The sequence below is a fragment of the Ptiloglossa arizonensis genome, chromosome 7, assembly GCF_051014685.1.
Source record: "Ptiloglossa arizonensis isolate GNS036 chromosome 7, iyPtiAriz1_principal, whole genome shotgun sequence".
In the NCBI taxonomy this organism is placed as follows: domain Eukaryota; kingdom Metazoa; phylum Arthropoda; class Insecta; order Hymenoptera; family Colletidae; genus Ptiloglossa; species Ptiloglossa arizonensis.
In genome coordinates, this window is record NC_135054.1 from 19987247 (window position 1) to 20003622 (window position 16376).

The 16376-nt window shown below is 42.4% G+C and overlaps 1 protein-coding gene across 1 annotated transcript in view; it reads right to left on the minus strand.

Annotated features, from left to right (window-relative positions):
* Sha (shavenoid) overlaps positions 1-16376 on the minus strand; it is a 128157-nt gene that overhangs the window by 23067 nt on the left and 88714 nt on the right. The window contains exons 5-6 of the mRNA XM_076316020.1: positions 6334-6460; positions 4877-5047 (exon numbers count right to left, since the gene is read on the minus strand). Coding sequence (XP_076172135.1) covers positions 4877-5047; positions 6334-6460 — 298 coding nt within the window. The remainder of the gene's footprint in view (positions 1-4876; positions 5048-6333; positions 6461-16376) is intronic.

Here is a 16376-nt window from a genome sequence, read left to right on the forward strand (position 1 = left end):
AATCGATTTTTTAATTTACATCGTTGTGTATTAATACACGAGTTTAACTATCCCTCGAAGGGTCGATGGTACTGTTAACCTCGAACGTGGATTGTTGGACGAAGATACAACGGTTAAAAGTCAAGTATCGCAAAGAGGGCCTACGTTGAACCTGTCCTCGGGTGCACTTTGCAGAAAATTACACCCTCGTTCGTCCAGGGTTCACAATGGCGCGATTAAACCGCGTAAGCGAGTGTTTATCGTCGGTAAAAGGTAGCGGTGGTTTACAGTTACGAGCGAGAGTGTTGAAAATTGAGAGATTCGTGTGTCGTAACGGAAGTACGTGCCACGCGGTACGCGGAAGACGGTTCGGGACACACAACGTCGGCGATGCTAATGACTCGAGATGATTTCTCTGGCTCACGAAGGTCATCCCGCGAGGGTCAGGGCGACGCAGGAACATGCGGTGAATGAGAATCGAAGCCGTGGTTTCAATGGGTTAGGTAGATATTGGCGTTAGGCGATTCGCGTTTATCTCGGATCGGACAGCTCGCAACGATGAGTAATGGAAAACAACCGACGCATGTGCCTGATGTACGCAACGCGCCGGTTGTGCAACTCCTTACGATGCAACTTTACCCAACCATCGATGCAAACCTCGGTGAATATTCCGACCAGCCACGAAGGGGATTATCCTTAAATAGCGAAGAGATAAAGGAACTACGAACTTTTACAACGGGGAGTTAAAGGTTCATCCGATCCGCTGAACCTTTTACCGATGCTCAAAAGGAAGTGTGACTTTTAACGGGGGAAGATTTCTTTTTCTGAACGAGGATGGTAGAAATTGACCGATTTTAAACGTCGTCGACGAAACTTATTAACGGAGTATCGTATCTTTCGTAGAGTTGATCAATTTCGATAGAGGGTTATCCTTTCGTAGAGGAAATATGATTCTTGAAGAAGGAAAAATTTATTTCTAAGAGAGAGCGATAGAAATTTTGGACCTTACTGTCGATAATAAATTTTAACAAGGTACTGTACCTTTCGTAGAATATTAAACGCATTATTCGAGATGGTGGGGAAATTGTAAAAAAAGTACGCGCAAATTTTGAAATTTTACGACCCTCGATGCTTCCTCCGTTAACATACTTCGATATAAATTTTCTCTTGAAGGGTATCGGTTCTTCGTGGCTCGAAATTGTCGACAGAAAATTCTTGTTTCACCACCGATAGGAACACGAAGATAAATTTTTCGCTAGATTTTCCCAAGCTAGGATATCGAGAGTTGGATCGGGGACAGGGTATCACCGAGTCGTGTCCCCAGTTTTCTTTCGGCTTGGTATCTTGTTCGTGCATCGAAGTCTCCGTTCGCCTACGCACCGTCCAGCGGTTTCTCGTCGTGTTTTCGCCATTCTCGTGATCCTAGAAATTCGAGATCGATGGGGAGCGTCGGTGCAACGGTCGACAAAGGTCACGAAACCTTCACCCAGTGGCAGAGTGAAAATATTTCACCGCGTCCTCTCCTTTTCTCTCTCGATTCTTCGCAGACGAGAGAGGCAGATCCGTGCGAAATCTCGTTAATCGGCAATTTACAGCTACGTTAGCTCAGCGATAAACCGTGAATGGGTAGACACTTTTCGTTTCCGACTTCGAGACAAGAGATTCTCCACGCCATAGGTGCGCAATACTTTATTTGCAATTCGGATTAACGACACGGGCGCTATCTTCTGAACGCGTCATAGACATCGGGTCGTTTTACGGTCACGTTTAATTGTCAATTTTGCACCGATGACTGTGCAATTGTCCGATAAACACGTGGCTAATTATCACGAGCGGAAAAACAACGATGAAACGATAGAAATCGCGCCCGCGTTTAAAAGGTTTTTCGAAAGAGGTAATTGTTTCGTAGGTACGAAGAATTTTAATTTACACAAGTATTGTATATTCTTTATTTATCATTCTCGATTCCTTTTGCGAACGAAATGTGTTACGAGTTTGTCTTTGTCACGAATTTTCAGATAAAAAGTTTCATCTTCCGGTACAATGCACACGAGATATCGTATAATGCAATACGGTGCATTGTGTTGCAATTTCGAAATCGAATCGATCGACGATGAGGAAGGCAAGATTCGCGATTCACCAATGAGAGCATCTTGTTCGTTAATTCCCTCCGTGGGAAGCGTTTCGAATTTTAAATTAATTCAATTTGCCGTACTAGGCGATTACGTCGATTTAATCACGTATCCCGTGTGTGTATCTTCTTGCGAATCGATCAATTCGTCTACGATTGAAAGAATAACTGCGGGATTCTATCGATCAATCGAAACGATGTTTCGAGATTTTTGCGCGCGCTTTCCACGGCGCGCGTTAATCAAACTCGAAGCGTCTATTTGGAATCGTTTGTCGATCAATTACGATGTTTAATTGGTAAATTCAGGAGACTGAATGGCTGTCCGGAGGTATTCACTGTTTCACGTTGTGATGAATAGACCCCGAGTTCGCAGCGACCAGCGCGTATTAAATCAAGGCGGGCGGATTATGAAGTACCCAACGCGTTGCTCTTGCTACGGGGAAGTCGCTTAGAAACGTGCGGCACGAGGACGATTTGCTTGAACAGCTGGAGCAATCATTTTCGATGATGCGGTTCGATTGAAAACGGTACGCGAGTGTAACTACTCGTTTGGCTCGCGAGAGGACGGAAAACACGGCGTACACCGAGCCTGGAAACCGGAAGAAAAGTTGCCACGGGATTCGTTCGAAACTTTTATCGCGAGACGAGGGCTTGGAAATATTTGTATCGAGTCGAGGACTTTGTCAGTAAAGCTCTATTCGAAGTCGAGGACTTCGACAGAAATGTCTACTCGAAGTCGAGGGCTTCGACCGAAATGTCTACTCGAAGTCGAGGACTTCGACAGAAATGTCCACTCGAAGTCGAGGACATGGAAATCCTTACTTCGAGTCGAGTGTTTCGTCGGGAATTTTTATATCGCGTCGAGAACTTTGTCCGGAATTTTTATTCGAAGGACTTGGACAGAAATGTCCGATCGAAGTCGAGATCTTGGAAATTTTTATTCCAAGTCGAGGACTTTGTCGGGAAGCTTTATTCAAAGTCGAGGGCTTCGACCGAAATGTCTACTCGAAGTCGAGGACTTCGACAGAAATGTCCACTCGAAATCGAGATCTTGAAAATTGTTATTCAAAGTCGAGAACTTCGTCAGAAAGTTCTACTCGAAGTTGAAGTCTTAAAAATGTTTATTTCGAGTCGAGGACTTCGGCAGGAATTTTTATTTCGAGTCGAGGACTTCGTCAGAAATTTTTATTCAATGTCGTGGACTTCGACAGAAATGTCTACTCAAAGACGAGGACTTGGAGATGTTTATTTCGAGTCGAGGACTTCGTCAGGAATGTTTAATCAAAGCCGAGTACTTCTTAAGCAAAAATAAAAGCAGCTGGTGCGAATCTACGACAAAAGTTCGTCTCGACCCAGAGATTGCGGCAATTAAATAAATTTCCCGGTATGTTCGCTAACACTCCTGACGAAGCAGCAATCGCGTCTTTTCGTTATGTTCTCTCAACGATGTAACACCGCAAACTCGAATCGCAACTTCTGTATCTACCCGTGTAATTTCACTCGTAAAATATTCCCCGTAAACAACCGCGTTTAAGTCTCATTAGCGTTTCTACCGGTGCATCGTTAACTACCGTTGAGACCAAGATGTAAGCCGATAGCATTCTACAATACCACACGCGTTAAAAGACGTTACGTTGACAACGCACCGTAGCGGGGAAGTAATTGGATTATAATTAAAAAAAAAAGCAGAAAGTAAGAAAAAGAATTTTCCAACTGTTTACCGACCCACCACGAGCGAAATTACCAAGAAAGTATAATTCCATCTTGGATTCGACTAATTTCTCTCCGAGTCGTGGTCTTCGTATCGCATTCGCTCGGGAACGGTACATTTGGCGACGTTTTCTCGGAATAGCGAAGAAATACGGCTCGTGTATCCCTGGTGGGGATAAATATCGGTGGATTCGTCGTCGAACGAATATCAGACGACTGTTAAAACACGATTCGGATGATCGCCGGAGAAACGAACTGTCATGAAACGTACACGTATGCTGTACCGTTACAAACTCGATTCTCAAAGATAATAATCGTACGGTATGGGTAAATCGGCAATGTTCCGTCTCGCTGTAACGATGCGCGTACCATCGACGCGCTACAATTCCAATTGTTCACGCAGAATACCTTGCAATCTCGGGAGGATCGTTTGCAACGAGCGTTGCGAGATCGTTATGAAAACACTTGCATCGGTAACGAAGCCTCGATTAACCCATTAAACGCGACGTACAGTACCGCCCCTAGAGATCACGAGGTCCGATATTCCCGTTTCGATTCAATTAAAAAATATTAATCTCTTAAGTGCTCCTTAAACACGGGACGCGCTAATTTTTAATATACTTAAAAAATTTCAAGCATTGACTGCTACCGTGCACAACGTACTCGAGAAACAAATATTTTTCAAGGAAACTACCTTTCGCGACGCATCTCGACAATAAAAATAATAAGAACAGTGTAATTCTAAAAGTACCTTAAAAAGGAATTAGATAGGTTAATGTCAAGTAAGATGCAGACGTTAAGTAATTTCAATTTCACCGTCACGTCGAAACGACTCATTTATTCCTGACTCTTTGTCAGAACCATATAATTTCCGAAACTTTTTCCAAGTTTTTCACCGAGTGGTTAAATTGCAAGAGGATAAGGTATCCGTCCATTGAGATTATTCCCAATAGAATTTTCTCCGTGGATTCGATTGCCTCGAATTGGAAAAATGTTCCTGGACGTCTCGATTATTTCTAATAGAAAGCGCGCGGCGCAACGAAGATTAAAGCTTACCGTGAATATCATTCACGCAGATACGAAGATCCTCGCGGAAGGTAGGCAGACCGTAGTTGCACTGGCAGGTGCAAGTGTTGTTGGGATGAATGAGCCCCGCTGTCGAAGGGCTACGGATATAGGGACTGGCCGTGCCGCTGCTGAGCACCGTGCAAGCTTCCGTGCAGGAACCTGAAATTTGATATTTTCATTCAATATTTTACGACCATGGAAGCCTGTACACCACCGAGTCGGGTATAATATTTGACAGGCGCCATATTAATCTTGCGCAGGATGATGCATAGCAGGAAGCTGGAAATCCAGCTGGAAGCTAATTCCTCCTGGATTAGGGGGAACCTGCTAACACGTGGACAGTGTCGAGAAATTAAATGAAAACGTTCGAATTCGTACAATTTGTAATTTAAAATCGATTTATTTTATAGTTTAAAGCTTCGAGTAAACTTTGGGATTTACGTTAACATTTAAGAAGTACAATACGCGTGAAGAGGGAATAGGATAGAATTCTTCCAGGGATGGAGAAATATAGTAGCAAATGATAGCAGAACCCAAAGAATCAAACACAAGTAGAAGTTCTTGATGGAATTTTGATGAACGCGTAGCGATTCGATAAGTGTTACTAAAGAAACTACGATAACTTCGTGCAAATATTTGTCTTCTATTACACGTGCTATTATAAATTCTATTCAATTATCCTTCCTCGCAAAATAAAGTACCTTCCTCCATAAAATATATAAAATGTAACACTATTGTTAACATCGATACGAAGCGCAAGTCTTTAGAAGCAGAAATTCCGTGAAAAAATTATTCGATTCGAACGACGATTGGAGACAGACAACGTTCCGAATAATTCCCGAGTGTCTAGGAACTTGACGATAGAAATTGTCAGTAGCGATAACGTACAATGCGATACGTAATTGTAAACGGTGAAAAAAAAGTTTTGTTCGTTCGCGGGTCGAAGCGTTTTCGAAGACCGAGCGAGGCGAGTAACTGTACAGACGCGAGAAAGAGAGTACGCTCGATGTTGAGCCTCGCGGACGTGGAAACTCGCGCGAGCGGGCAAAACGCCGCGTATAATTTGGCCCAGGTGAAATACAGCTGTCAAACCGTTACATCGTAATGTCATGGTTAATCAGCCGGCGCGAGTTTTTCCACGGTGCCTTTAGCGTACCGGCGTCCACGCGCGAAATCCTCCGCGCGGCGTTTCTTTTCTTTTTTTTTTCCAACTCGAAGTCCCGTGTGCGTGATTTCTCTCGAAAAACAGCGAGTCACGATCGCACGATTCGCAATCTCGTCCCCCTTGCCCCCTTCCTCCGCCTCTCTACTCGCGCGAGAAACAGAAACGGAGGCACACGAGATACTTGGAATCCCAAAGCTCGAGCCTCGATGATTTACGTTGCGAGAAACCGCGACCCGGTGGAGAGTAAGCTCTCGAGAGGATTTATAATCGTCGCTCTTACCTTCCAGCGTGAAAATATCTCCATCGGAGTGTCTGATGACCGAAAGCTCTTGACAACGAGTAATTTCGAGAACGTTCAAGCAGCCCGCCAGGACGAGAACTAGAAGACGCATCTTCCCCACAGCATTCTGAAACAAAGTGTAGCGAATTATTAACGTAACTTCCCCAACGAGGACCACAAAGAGACTCGTTCTCCGCTCGAGATTGAATCGAGATCTCTTTCTTTTTCGTTCTCGCGCGTATCTCTTTCCCGAAAGCGTTTCGCGACGTTCACTCGCGTTTGAATAATTTCAAACCCGTGGATTCGGGGAGGGTAATTTCGGTACCGGGACGTTCTTGGTCCTTTTCGAGGTCAGGGTATTTCACAACGCGTTTACACGGTGGTCTGTATTTTTTTTTTCCTTTTATACGAGTTATTCTTACGTGCAAAATTTCAAACGCGAAAAATGCTCACTTCTCGAGCGAAACGCGCGTTTTTACGTTTGCGGTAAGACGATAAGTGCACGTTCCGTAACAATGGTGATTATACTCTAAGCTCGAGTACGTGCATTTTACGTTCGACGTTATTCCGACACTCGCGATTCTGGCAACAAGAAGTCACGGAGATTTTATAGCTCGAAATGAAACGAGAGTCAAGAACGAGGAAACGCATCGAAGGTGCATTGTGCCTTCGAAAAGAATGCGTTTCAGGATCGGTATACTTTTCGACGGTATACATTTGGGAGAAAATCTGATCAATTCTTAGAACAATGTTCCATCGTCTTCCCCGAACGATATTTCATTCTCGTCCTCGAGAATATTTGCAATTTCAGAAAATTTGTAAATTTAATCGCGCGAGTGATACTTATCAAGTCGAAATTGGTCCGTTCCATACACGGTTCAATGAATCGGCGTTAAATATATTTTTCCTGGCAAGTTCCTCGAGATTCTACTTAATTTTATCCACAAAGGGTCCTCGATGTCGAGACCTTCGAGATCGCGAATCTCGGAGATCCCTAGGGAATTAAACGAAGAAAAAAGGACCATTCTTCTGATACTCGAGGATTTCGATCAGGGTCGCTGGTAATCGAAGGTCGTGAGAATGATCGCTCAATTCACCGCGTGCAAAACGTTTCGCGTAATTAATTATCGAACGATTACGCCGATTTATCAGAGTTTACGCGACTCGGTGGACGCGACTGTGAAATTGCTGTAATTAGAAAAGGTTACCGCCGACGCCTCCATCGACTAGAATTAATAACAGCAATTAATCAACAGTGAAAGTTCCACCGCGATCGAGGAGTCGCTGCCGGGCATGTCGCGCGAAATCTCTTCTCCTCTCGCGACACCTAACTTCGAATACGCTCGCGCAAAAACTCACACGGAACCGTCCCGTGGCACTAAATCATCGCTGTCGGGGTTTTCGAACGATAAAAAATTGCCACCTGTATCATTTATAACCCATTTAGGCCGTGTCGACGTCGAAGATACTTTCTGTTCGACGACGCGCAAAGGTGGAGTCACTGTTGATAAATGAAAATAAATTTACGAGGGACTCGTGGTGCCGTATAATATATTTCATCGTCGAGAAGATGTTTATTTAACGTCGTTCGTTCGAACGTTTTTGCAATATTTACACGAGCAACGCGTCGAACGTTTGTTCACGAATTTTTGCAATTGGGTAGTCGTGTTTTAAAAATTTTTCTTGCAAGCTCGAAGGAACTTTCGTACGATTTTCAAGGGGAATTAATCTTAAGGTGTGTAATATTTTTAAAATTTTACAACAGATTCGGAAGAATGTTCGTAGGATCTGTAAATTAATTTCTCAAAGTAGGAGAGTTTACGAACGTCTATGAGAAACTTTTTTCGTGATCAATCCAGTGTACAATTTATCATCCGAAAAATTCAATCGTCGAGATACGAAGGATCCTGAACGATCGATCACCAATGCTTTTCGCTTTGCATCTACCGTGACGTGTATTCGTAATATTTGTAATACTTATGGTGCATCGAGAGGCACTTTGATCGTCCGTATCTTTGAAATTATCCAGCGTCCACGTCCAACGTTTCGTACGCAATGCTAGGAATCTGTTTGCTATCGTTTCGCGAAAGCTCGTTAAAATCAAAGTCAGAGAGTCTTTGGACTTTCTTTCGACTTCACGGACGTGTGGTGCAGCGAAATTATAGCGCAATGCCGCGTGTCCGAGATGCATGTACTTCCGTGGTCGAAAAAAGAACCGCGTGGAATTCTTTTACGGGGGGAATCCCGCAACCGCGTGTTCCCCGACGAACTACGAGCGCACGGAGGCGTTCATCGAGCGGGCATAAATTACAACGTTCGATGCATGTCGCGAGCGGTGCATCAACGCAACGCGCGTCAGATGCTATGGATAATCGAGCCGATGGCACGCGTGAGATAAACCCGCCAACGATGTGCACGAACAAGCGTAAGAAGAAGCGACGGGAACGTCGTTTTCAAGATTTAACGAAAAAAACATTCCCCGCTGCTTTATAGACGAACGGAATACGTGCTTTTGAAAACTCTACAAGGACTTTTTTTTTACTGGAAACTGTACATTAGTAGTGGAGAACATCTACAGAAGAGTTTTAGTAAAGAGATCGAACGTAAAAATGGGACAGTGGAATACAGTAGAGCTTTGTATTATTGTTTAGTCATTGTTCGAGTGGTTCAATATTGAAAAGTTCTGTTTGGATGTTGATTGAACAGCTTTCTATGACGTATGTTTAGATATAATATCGGTATATTCTTCGCTTTTCGGTGGAGTGAATGTTGGTTGTAAATTTTGTCACTTCTTTGTAAAAAATGCAACTTCTACGGGTAGCGTGTAAATGATAAGAATTGAATAAGTGTTAAATTAATGTATCTAATAAACAATCGTTACTTTCCATGCATTGAAAGTTTAAGAAACATGTCAGAAACCATCTTTTACCTCGAATCTCCGTCAATATTAATTTCTGTAGATTATATAATCATTTATAATGCATAAATAAGATGCGTGTCGTAAGGATAACGTTCGGAATATGCGTAAACATCAATATCAATCGCGCTTTGAAATGAAAATTAATCGAATTCGTCGACCTTCTCAGATTTCGCAATATCTTGACGTTTATTTGTCATAATAATTAACAATCAGCACAGGACCATAGTTTCGATAGTTATTAACAATGTCCAGGTATAAATAATGGCTTAAAATATCATTTCGTTGAAATAATCGTTGTTCGCGAAGGAATTTTACGGTTAGATCGAACAAAGGCAATCGAAGTAACTGTAAGTCACCTTCTGAGGGGAGTATAAATAGAGGTGCTGGTTACCGAAAATTTCATTCCAGCGGGAGGCTCCGAAGTGGACGGATCGTACCTCGACTTGCGCTGACCGACGTCTGGACCTCTTGGTAACCGGTGCTGACCGTTGATAGGCAGTGGTCAGCACTGGCGACCATTCTCTACTTTTTCTTCTCCAATTTTTTTTCAGATTCAATTATTTAATTTTTTCCAGCACAACGATATTTATTCTCCGATTTTACTTCGTACTTGTTTTTCCATGTTTATTTTCTTTGCTACTACATGATTGTATTATATTTAACCATGTACTGTATTAATTCTTTGGTCATGTCTCGACTCCTTTAATATTTATTACAAATTTAATTTGGCTACCTTAGCTAGATATATCAGAAGAACGAAGACAACTGCTTCGTGGCATCCACCGCGGAATGGTTAATTTTAAGTTTAGACTAAGTTAGTTTTAAGGCCGCTGTGATCTGCCGAGCAATTATCCAATCTTTAGCTTCATTTTGCTCGTTTCCTCGTTCCTCAGCCCGGTCACCACTGCTTGTTGCACAAGCAAGTGACCGGCCGTGTAGGTGGTCCGAACGGTCTATCGCCGTCTCTTCCGGTGTGTCCGCTTCCAGAGGGGGCATGTTGCGAGCACAGGAGCAGGCATTTTTGCCGGTCCCTGCGAAAGCCTCCAAAATAAGACCCTCTCGTCGTAAAGATGGAGAAACGGGGCACTCCTCTAGGGGAGTGGTAGGCGTCGTTCGTTTTCTCTGGAATCGGAACCACGGAGGAGAAACGGGATAGACCTAGTAGGACCAAACTGCACGGTTCGTGTCGCGTCTTTCCCAATTTTGCCTAATTTTTCCATAATGTAATTGCTCGGAAGAACTAAACGAGGAGATCGAAGGAACATTGATTCCTCCCATCTCTTTGGTTTAGTATCTTCGTTTGTATCGCGTGTCGAGGGAGATCGATGGAACTTTGATTCCATCTATCTCTCTCCGGGTCTCCGTTCGCAGCAACCTCCACGTGGTGAGACCTGGTAATCGGTATTATTCGCGACGAACAATAATTATTCGTCGTGGGTAGTACCGAGCTAATTGGCTGCGAATTTAGATTAGTTACTTAACATATAAGCAGAAATTGAACACGAAATTTTTGTAAAGCGCATAGAAGTCTGAATACATTTTTGAAAAGTAAGAATTTGTATGTAACTCCGATACATTTCAATAAATTTATTACGTATGATACGAGTAGCTTTACTTCATTCCCCTCTTTGCTTCCATTTCCTCTATGTAATATTAAATTATAAGTCAAAGGAAAAGATGTTAGTTATAGTTCCGTTAGATATAAGCTCCTTTAGATGTAAGATAGAATAAAATATTGTAACAGACAAAACTTTTGTAACATACGAAAATGTTCGAAACATTAAACATTTTAATGAAAACAGTCTTATTTATTTTACCTTCGTTTACCCACATCCTTTGCACTTTCTAAATTACTCATTTCCAAGAAATTCCATAAATTGAAACGTAACGGGAATATCAAATTAACTTTGGCAAAAATTTTTCGCTAATTTTGACGCTTTGGTATCAGGAGAACATGACGTGCGAGGAGGTATTCGTACTCCGTGGATTATTGGAAATGACGTCATTTCCAAGAAATTCCGCGAGCTGAAACTTGACGGGAAATTCAAACGAATTTCTGAACTGTTGTTAAAACTTTTCACTGATTTTGACGCTTTGGTATCAGGAGAACATGATATGCGAGGAGGAAACCGTTCGCCTTTGCAGATTTCTCAATATCTCGATGTTTATTTATCATAATTATTAACAATCATCGTAGGACCATAGTTTAAACAATTATTAACAATGTCCTAGTATAAATAATAGCTTGAAAGCTATCAATTTCTTGAAATATCCGCTTAAATCGTACAAATAAAATCGAAGTAATGGTAAGTCACCTTCGCGAGGGTATAAATAGAACCTCCGGCTGCCGAAAATTTCATTCGCGCGGGAGCCTCCGCGGCGGACGGAGCTCCTGCTCTGGGGGAACTCGACCCTCAGGGCTAGGGTGGTCCGACGCGGAGAAGGGCGGAAACGCGGCGGGCGGAGCTCCTCCTCTGGGGGACCACAACCCTCAGGGCCAGGGTGGCCTGTCGCGGAGAAGGGGGGACCCGCGGCGGGCGAGGGTCGTACGACGCGGAGAGGTGCGTTACCGCGGCGCACTCCCGGAGGACCCGTCGCGGATCTGCGCCGACCAGCGCGAAGGAAGTCTGAGAATCCAATAAATTTCAATAAATTCATTAAATAAAAAATAATTAGCATTTTTTTTTCCCCACACTATTTCCACTCCCTCCACACCACGAATTTCTAACTTCTGCTAAAATTTTTCCGAAAATTCTCAGAAATGACGTCATTTTCGCGAAATCCCGAAAATTCTCAGAAATGACGTCATTTTCGCGAAATTCCGAAAATTCTCAGAAATGACGTCATTTCCAAGAAGTGGCACGATAGGAATACCTCCTCGCACATCATGTTCTCCTGATACCAAAGTCTCGAAATTGACGAAAATTTTAGCCAAAGTTCAGAAATTTTCAAAAATTTTTGTCCGAAATTCAGACTTTGGTATCAGGAGAACATGATATGCGAGGAGGTATTTCAATCGTGCCACTTCTTGGAAATGACGTCATTTCCAAGAATTTCCTCTAGGCGCGAATTTTAAACGAGTTTCTGTACTTTAACTGGAATTTTTCACGGTTTTCGAGACTTTGGTATCAGGAGAACATGATGTGTGAGGAGGTATTCCTATCGTGCCACTTCTTGGAAATGACGTCATTTCTGAGAATTTTCGGAATTTCGCGAAAATGACGTCATTTCTGAGAATTTTCGGAAAAATTTTAGCAAAAGTTAGAAATTCTTGGAGTGGAGGGAGTGTGAAAAAAAAATGCTGATTATTGTTTACTTAATTACTTTATTGAAATTTATTGCAGTTACATCGATCTACCTTCTCGCACACTTCCTTCGCGCTGGTCGGCGCAGATCCGCTGCGGGTCCTCCGCGGTAGCGCCCCCCTCCGCGTCGGGCCACCCTGGCCCTGAGGGTTGAGGTCCCCCAGAGGAGGAGCTCCGCCCGCCGCGTTTCCGCCCTTCTCCGCGTCGGACCACCCTAGCCCTGAGGGTCGAGTTCCCCCAGAGCAGGAGCTCCGTCCGCCGCGGACGCTCCCGCGCGAATGAAATTTTCGGCAGCCGGAGGTTCTATTTATACCCTCGCGAAGGTGACTTACCGTTACTTCGATTTTATTTGTACGATTTAAACGGATATTTCAAGAAATTGATAGCTTTTAAGCTATTATTTATACTAGGACATTGTTAATAATTGTTTAAACTATGGTCCTACGATGGTTGTTAATAATTATGATAAATAAACATCGAGATATTGAGAAATCTGCAAAGGCGAACGGTTTCCTCCTCTTCCGAATAGGAATTTTGCGGGAATTTCAAATGAATTTCTGAACTTTTGCTAAAATGTTTCGCCGATTTCGAAACTTTGGTATCCGGAGAACATGACATCCTTGGAGGTATTCGATATTTGGTAGCTCCTTAGAATTGTGACTTCCTTTCTGAGAAATTTCGCCAATCGAATGTTGCAGAAATTTTTGAAAACTCCACCGCCTTTTTTAACGTTACTTTTGCTGGAATACGCAAACTTTGGGAGCAGGTAAAGGAATGGATCTGGTGCAAGGATTATATATAAGACAGTTATTGCGTAATTTCGAACAAGTTTATTTTTACTAAATCGATAATCTTACAAATGTATGCAAAGTGGCAGGGGTTGTGTCAATGCCAATATTAATGATAGGGGGTCGCGATGGCAGGGGTAAAATCAGGAGTCGTGTCAGAGACAATGGCAGGCGTAGTTGTAGGTGTAGTGTCAATAATAGGGTTTTGGGCTTGATGCTGGGTCCGATGCTGGAACTTGGGTTGGGTATCGATTTGGGTCTGGGACTCTGGTTGGAGTGAGGCCGAGCAGGGGCAATGCAATTGCAGTGACAATAGTAATGATGGCTGTGGCAGTAGGAGTGGCAGTGACAGTGGCAGTAGCGCTGTAAGTCATCGAGTATCATTAAATTCCAATCATTATGCGGATATAAAAAAATGTATATTAAAATATCACCCTTTCCGTTAAAGTGTAGAAAAATTTATTTCTGTTCAAATATACATTAATATCTCGTTGTTGTTATTATAGTTTCAACGGTGTCTATGCTTGTAAATTTTCTTGCAAGGAAATGTCCATTCGAAAACAAAGTACACCTGTTCGTTGCACCATGTGCATGCTTTTCCCTAAATGATGCTTTTATACGAATCACTCCATTAGCCGACAGCGCTAACTGCACATTGTGCAATATTTTCATTTGATATCCTTTCTCCAGTAATTCAACGCAAGCTCTTTGCAACGGGCGGTTGAAATTAGTTTCTATAAACTCGTGGAACGTGGCATAAATTATAAACGCAAGGAGAAGATGTCGGTTATAGTTTCTTTAGATATAAAGAAGGATCTAAAAATACTGTAACATACAAAACTTTTGTAACGTATGAAAATATTGAAACATTAAACACTTCGATGAAACCAGTCTCGTTTATTTTACCCTCTCTCGCCAAATCCTTTGTACTTTTTAAATTATCGCGAATTCCGAGAAATGTGACGTAACAATTGGGACGTCACGTGCACTGTTCGATGCAGAAAAGATTGATAAATTGAATGATAAAAGTACTTCATCGAGCAAGAGACTCAAGGTGTTCAATGACGGGGACTGGTATCGACTCGGCCGACAATGCCTCGAAATATCGAGCGTTCCTTTTAAGGTTCGAGACTCACCAAAGTCCCTTTTTGGAGGCTTCTGGCTGCCGTTGTACCTCACGAACGGATCTAAATAATTCGCGGCGCGTTTCCAGAAAAAGTGTACTGCCGGATGCTTCGAGTTCGTTTGAAAAAAAACGCGCACATTCCCCGTAACGATTACGTGCTCACTCCTCTCCCCTTTTAATTACTCTCCGCAACGATATCCACTCGTCACCGAGCTCGCGTGTATCCACGGATACATTCTGGTTCGTCGTTTCGTTTCTGTCTAAATGTACACCGCGATACCTCGTTCTTTACGATTCCATTCGTGTTCCCTGTTACTCGTTCGACGTTCGTGTTACAATGACCGTCTTTGGTCTCGAGGAAGCGCATCGATGGCGAAAGTTTGCTAGGTTTTAGAGCCGATTGGTAAACGTCGATCGGAGACGAACGAAATTTGTATCTGGATAGAAATTACGGCGGTCAGAGACGAGTAAGAATATTATTCGTACAAAATAATTACGAACGTTGATCAGAGACGAGTAAGAATATTATTCGTACAAAATAATTACGAACGTCGATCAGAGACGAGCAAAAATTTTATCCCCATAAAATGTCGATTAAAGTCGAGTCACTTTTATTCGGATATAAGATTCCAAAATCTTTTCAATATTCTGATATATATGGTGAGATACTTTTGAAAGATGAAAATTAAAATAACACAAGTTTCTTAATGGTTGATATCCCATCTTACGATTAAGTATTCGGTTAATTTATTCTCCATACTTGGTTACTTTGTATCGCTTCACAATTGCTTAACAATCGTTCAGAAAGAAGACTGGGAATCTTTTTTAATAATACGCGTTCAAGAAAATTGATTTCTTTTAATTTACATTTATCAAGTCTCTACCTGAAAGCGGTTACCGTACTTTGATTCCGTTCTGAGGTTTTATCGAGTACTCGCGATAAAAATTTGTCGTTATTTTATGCGCATACGTATTCGATTTGGCGCGCTTCGAGGTACGAATTGTCAATGCAAAGACTATAATAATGATATACGTCCCGAGTTTAGCCAGTTTTGCACAGTAGGAGATAGGTCGCAGTGCATTATTTCGCGGGACCGTGTAATAATTTACGACTGACGGATCGCTTATCAAGATGTGGTTAGCATAATACATTTATGGTCGCTCGACGAATCCCGGACGCCGAGTACGGGCGTTAAAACTTTACCTCGAGCGTGAAAATTCACCTATCTCGAGGAAATTTATGCCCGGATCGATGTAAAAAAGAACCAGGGATTAACATAACTTGATAAAAAATTAATATATTCGGTTTTAATTCATCGCCTGCATCGCGTTTCGTGCTCGACGATTCGGTCCTGAAAATACCAACGAATCGTTGTTTATTTTCTGACGGAAGTGAGTTATCGAGTAAATTAACCGACTAAATACACAACGAATTAAACGATTCTTTTTCGTATCTTGTACACGAGGAATTGTATAATTATCGAACGTTCGACCGATAACGTCGAAAAGATGAAACAGATTGTTCGAGATAACGCTTTATTTACAACGATGCTCGTCCCATCTATCCGAGATGTTCGTAAAATTAATTATATTCGGGAATAATCATTTGATATCCCTCGCACGAACGAGAGATCTTGTTGCACGAGAAATAAACCCATAACGTACGTTTTAATGTATACCCTGCCGAGTTCCTCGTGTAATTTGTTTTCGTACACGAATTACGCCTCGAAGATTTTCGACGAAACGTTCACTCGGTGGGCACGTATGGCAGTTTTATGCGAAACGAGTGATTCAGGAAGACAGAAATGGTGAAATTGTAAAATGGCGAACCGGTTATGCGATTAAATAACGCGTAACAAAGTAGGTTACTGTTTACCGAAATTGTGATTTTAGAAAATGGAACA